The sequence below is a fragment of the Aptenodytes forsteri genome, unplaced genomic scaffold (genome assembly GCF_000699145.1).
Source record: "Aptenodytes forsteri isolate BGI_AS27 unplaced genomic scaffold, ASM69914v1 Scaffold183, whole genome shotgun sequence".
Lineage (NCBI taxonomy): Eukaryota > Metazoa > Chordata > Aves > Sphenisciformes > Spheniscidae > Aptenodytes > Aptenodytes forsteri.
In genome coordinates this window covers 3,475,620-3,481,347 of record NW_008795918.1, presented here as the reverse complement: position 1 = coordinate 3,481,347, position 5,728 = coordinate 3,475,620, and the positions used below count along the sequence as shown (strand labels likewise).

At 39.1% G+C, this 5,728-nt stretch overlaps 1 protein-coding gene across 1 annotated transcript in view; it reads right to left on the bottom strand.

Moving 5' to 3' along the window:
* HECW2 (HECT, C2 and WW domain containing E3 ubiquitin protein ligase 2) overlaps positions 1–5,728 on the bottom strand; it is a 166,016-nt gene that overhangs the window by 82,903 nt on the left and 77,385 nt on the right. The window contains exon 3 of the mRNA XM_009284694.2: positions 2,912–3,019. Within this exon, the coding sequence (XP_009282969.1) occupies positions 2,912–3,019 (108 nt within the window). The remainder of the gene's footprint in view (positions 1–2,911; positions 3,020–5,728) is intronic.

Genomic DNA, 5,728 nt, shown 5'->3' with positions numbered 1-5,728 from the left:
CACTCAGCTTGGTGTCATCTGCAAACTTGCTGAGGGTGCACTGGATCCCACTATGTCATTGATGAAGATATTAAACAGTACTGGTCCCAATACGGACCCCTGCGGGACGCCACTCATCACCAATTTCCATCTGGACATCAAGTCGTTGACTACTACCCTCTGGATGCAACCATCCAACCAATTCCTTATCCACAGAACAATCCACCCATCAAATCCATATCACTCCAGTTTAGAGAGAAGCATGTTTTGGGGGACTGTGTCAAAGACCTTACATTAAGTCCAGACAGACGACATCCGTGGCTCTTCCCTTGTCCACTGATGTAGTCCCTCCATCATAGAAGGCCACGAGGTTAGTCAGGCAGGACTTGCCCTTGGTGAAGCCATGCTGGCTGTCTCAAATCACCTCCCTGTCCTGGCAGTGAAGCTCTGGCAATGAAGCATGGTCAAGTTGCTAATGGTCTGCTGCATGTCATTACTGTGAGAGGTAAATATGACAAACCCCTAATACCACGACCTGTATCGGATACAGTCTGCCTCCTAGCAAAGATATTTCTAAACATAAGAAATCTACAACTGTAGAGTTCTTTCCAAAATTTGGAAAATAACAGCAGATTAAAGCATCAGAGATACCTTAACTTCAATAATCAGGCACATATTTACTGGGGATGTTAGCCTCTCCATTTGCCATCTCTTGCTCCCTTGCTATGACAGTGGCATCACATGCAGTGCTACACTGAGAGTACAAATGGTATCAGCACTGTGGCAGGAGAAAGAGGCTAACAGGGGAGCTAAGTTCGTCTCCATGGCTGGCACAGGCTGGGCAGTGTCAGTGTCTGCAAAGCATGGTGAGAACCCTCACAGCACAGCTCTTCCCACACCCGCCCTGGTGCTGCACCACAGAGGCCCTAACACTGTGGTTATACCTGAACTGCACACAGCCACCTGCTGTGTTTGCCTGAGCCGTGATTTAGTGATCTGAGGAATAAAAAAGAAAGGGGGGGGGGGGAAGAGCAGCTGCCTGTAGTTGCATCAGAGTTGCTTCACCCCCTATAAGCTAAAAGAAAAAGCCTTGCTGAGCAAACATGGTCACATATCTGTGGAGCCTTCTAGTTTAAAAAGTGGAATCAGAAATGCAGTTAACTGTTTCAGTGCAATTTTTGGCCTCTCACTACACAAGTGTCACTGGAGACATTTATCTGCCATACTATGTGCTATAGCAACATATGCTCATAAACATTCCTTTTTACAGTTCTGAGCTGCGGCATAATTGCTTGTCTCTTGTTCATTGTATGGCAGCAGAACTGTTCATTAGTAAAGCTAACCACAACCAAAGACCATATATCCTGCACTCTTTATACGAGGTGGTTGCAAAGTGCAGTTAGTTGTGAAGTGCAAAGTCAGTTGCAGCTGATTTTAAGTCAAAACCACAAGTACTTGAAGCATTAGCCTAGGTTACTCACATGAACTAAAAATGTTGTTCAAGAGCCTCATCTCCATACATTATAGAGCAACACATAACCAGCTAAAAGATACAAACATCCCTGAAGTCAAACTGCCCATATTGGCAACAATACTCATAGAATATATGTACAAGAAAGATGAGGCAATGAATTCTTCTAACATACATTTTAATCTGCTTTAATATAGCACTGCCTTTGGCACCAGGAAAGTTAATTATCTTGATTTTTATTATTTTCTTGATCTTCATCTTCAGTTCAATCATTTTTTCCTGTAATGAACTCCTGAAATTGAATTTAATTTTATCCTATTAAAGCTTTTTTTGTGTGTGTGTATTAAAGAAACGTGCTGCGTAATGCATAGGGTAACTTGGCAAGATTCAATGATGAGTTCTAGAAATAAGAGGTTTTAATAATTATTTATAGTACAGGGTATGCAATACCTCTTGAAATACATGTGTTGCTGTTGTATCAGTTAATTAGAAGAAAAATTTCTGCCAAGACCTACAGTTAGCAGCACTGCAGTACAGTGAAGTAACAGAGTGGGAGTATTTTTTATTTCTTTTAATTTATGAAGGAAGAGTCATTGCTGTGAGGCTAAACAAGTGGTAGAGCAGCTCACAGCTCTTTCGGGACTGATTGCCACTTTAATACTTGGCATATGAGAGTTTCCAGCAAGCTCAGACACAACATCCTAGGATTAGAACATCAATTTCTTTAGGGGATCATATACTTTAGATGGTAAGATAGCGCCTTTTCATCAAAAGGCAAAAAACAAAGGTGGTAATAATAACAGCACACAGCGGAGTGGCTTAGCTTCCTATAAATCCTGGTCGCCTAAGGGAGCGGCCTAGCTCCTCCATTTGAAGCTTGGCTACCAATACTCATTACGGAGTTCAACTGAAGACTTTTTCTTTCAGTTACGTAAAGACTCTCAATATTTCAAAACTGCCTAGTGGATTTCCCAGCACAACAAAACTTCAGCTGAGAAATCCTGACGCAACTGGACAGGATGCTGGCACTTCCTAGAGACAAATCTAACCTTCATACTAACCAACATTAGCAAGCACTACTAGCTTATTACCTTTTCCTTTGTGTGCATTTACCATTAACTGATAAATTGTCCAGCTGAAATTTTAAACTTTTTGGGAAGGGACTTAATCTTTCAATGCGTATATACTATACGACATTGCACAAGGCGATTTCTTCCTCCTTTAAACTAAAGCATGCTGTCTAAGAACATTCCTAGAATACGAATGTAAATCTAAGCTCAACTCCATTTTTATAATGTCCAGCAAACGCACTGGAAAATACTGCCCCTTAGAGCAATACAATCAATTCCTTTAGTTTATCAGAGGGATTGATGAAACAGATATCAAATGCCATCTTCTTGACCTGCCTTGACACAAAGGCATGCTTGCCTTTGGATATGCACTGGATAAATAAGTACTCACATTCCATAAAATAGGGGCCAGGTTCAATTCGCCATACAATTTGTCCTTTTTGCGTGCCAGTCACTCCCCGATTTTTGGAATCCCAGAAATTGGCTGGAGAGTTCTCATCTGAAAGAGGAAAGAAAAAAAAATTGTCATGTAGTATTTATAATAGTAGTTTTCTTGGTTTTCTGTTTCAAGAGGCCCAGATACAAAAAGTTACTTGTGTTAAAAAAAATTAAAAAAAAAAAAAAATCAAACTGGCAAAAGATAAATGGCTTCTCTTTTACGGTTGATAGTTAGGTCAATTTATGCAGAGTGAGCAGACATACACACCGCCAAAGTAAATATATGGTTTCCTCTAAGAAGTGACCTGCCAAGGTAAAAAGTATTTAATGCCAAAACTTCCCTAACTCAACAGAGAGGCTATTGGGAGTGTATAGCTGATTGCAAGTTCATCACAGAGTTACCACACTGTTTTATACAGCAGTCCTGCTCTGCGATGTGAAAATCTAGCTGGGAAGTACAGAATTGCAACTAGAGGTATCAAGACTTACTTCAGTTTTTAATATATCCTATGTTTTAGACACTAGAGAGAATATTTTTATACATACACCAAAAAAGTCTGACACTTCCAATTTCCTGACACGTACAGTATTATTCCTTACCACTGAAGTTGAGCCAGAGGCTCAAAGCACAGAACTGTCACTTAGTAAGCCAGAGATACAAATGAGAGATTCAGCAAAATACATTCAAAAGAGGAGAACTGAGAGGCAAACAGTAAGTATCTGCAGATCAGTTTAGCAATATCAGTATTTTCCCCTCCCGAACTAAGGTTTTTATCATAACAGTAATGAACACATGTCTTGGTGTTTGTTTTTTATTTACCTGCCTGTATTCAGGCATCCAGAACGCTGTATGAATGAAAGAAAACCAGAGTGAGAAGCTGTTTGAAAGGGCACGAAGGTTAGTTACGATGACCCAGAGGAAGCTGACATAAATCCAGCTTAACTTCTTTCGTACAGAAGTTCTTCGGAAGTATGCATCGTAACATTTTACAAGTGCATTTAGGCAGCTGTTTCTTAATTAGACAATTATACCTGCGACCTGAAATACAACATCCTAATTCTTTCCAGTGGTACTTGATATCCCTTAGTCTTAATTTTTTTTTTTTTTTAAATCCTGTTTTATCACATACATTTGAATGCGTTCTGCAATCTTAAAAAGACTTCACTAAGAACTTAGCCCACTGTGGCTTTGTTTATGAAGCTCCTATCCATTCAAGCACGTTTTCGTTGTACTTTGGTAGAAACTCCTGCACAAATAAGATTACAGAATTCTCACCTACATTTTAGAAATCCATATGCTACTTATGAAAGAATAATACACAATGCAACTTTGTTACTTCTATTTTAAAAATATAAACTTACACTAAAGCTTCTCTTTCTCCTTTTCATTCTGACTGTTTATCTCGGCATATGCACGATAACTCTACTGAATCATGATTCGTGCAGTCTGTACATTCACATCCCAAACTGACATGCAAAGCATTACCAGACACATGCTGGACTTCTGTGATTGCTCAAGACTAAGTTACACAATCTGGAAGAGCTCTGGAGAGTCAAGAGGCAACCATGGCAAGCCACTGACATTTTTATGCCTCCAGGCATGGGCGACTTTGAGAATTTTTAGAAAGCTGTGGTCTGAACACCTCAACATCACGATGAGTCCAGAATAGTTTCGTAATTATCTCAATGACAACGAGAAGGGAGAGCAGGGTTCTCCTAATGCCTGTGATCCTCCAGCATATAATACCCTCAGGCTTAACTTTTCGTGTGGAATCAACATGATAGTACATAAACTGCATACACCATTAAGTCAGGCACAGAGACAGTAAAAACTTAAAACATGTATAATTATTCTTCATTACAGCAAAAAACTTTCAGAGTAAACAAAGCTGTATCTCACCCATGTGTTTCTTTTTTTTCAAAGCTATATAAAGAGGAACTCTGAAAGTCCAGCCTGTAAATCATCCCATGGGCCTCAGAAAAAAAAGTCTCTGTATTTGGCTTGCAATTACACTTTAACCGAAACAATACACTGTTGACTTATTTATTTACTTTTTTATTTTTTAATGTGCCTTCCTAACCCAAGGCCCCACTATTATCTTCCAAAGACAGAACTCTGGGAAGCCATGAGATAGAGCTTAACTTCCAGCGAATCTATACTAGTGCCTACTTTGGTCCACCATACCAACCTGGTTATCCAAACCATCGCTACTAAATCACTGATACTCTGCCCATGCTACGATTGCAACAGAAGGTGGTGGAGACGAGGGATGAAAAATGCTGACAGACCACTGCCTGTCAGCAATTGACTCAATTACAGAATTTATGTTGGACAGATTTGATTTTCTTCTGAAACAGCTGATTTTTTTCCTACTTTTATGATGTTATTCACATAGGCGAAAAAAATAACATTACTAATGCATATGGAAAAATAACTTCAAACCTCAGTTCATGGATTTTAAAAAAAGAAACTGAACAGCAAATAAAAATCAAATAGCATGAAAACATTAAAGTACACAATATTGGTGAAATTTACTTATCAACACTGCAATAAAAAAGTTAAACAGTGATAGTCTCAGTAATAGTCAGCTGTGCAAAAAAAAAAAAAAAGTGTTTGAGAGCTGTTGTGGTTTAACCCGGCAGGCAGCTAAACACCACACAGCCATTCGCTTACTCCCCACACCCCAGTGGGATGGGGGAGAGAATAAAAAAATAAAATAATAATAATAATAATTAAAAAAAAAGTAAAATTCATGGGTTGAGATAAAGA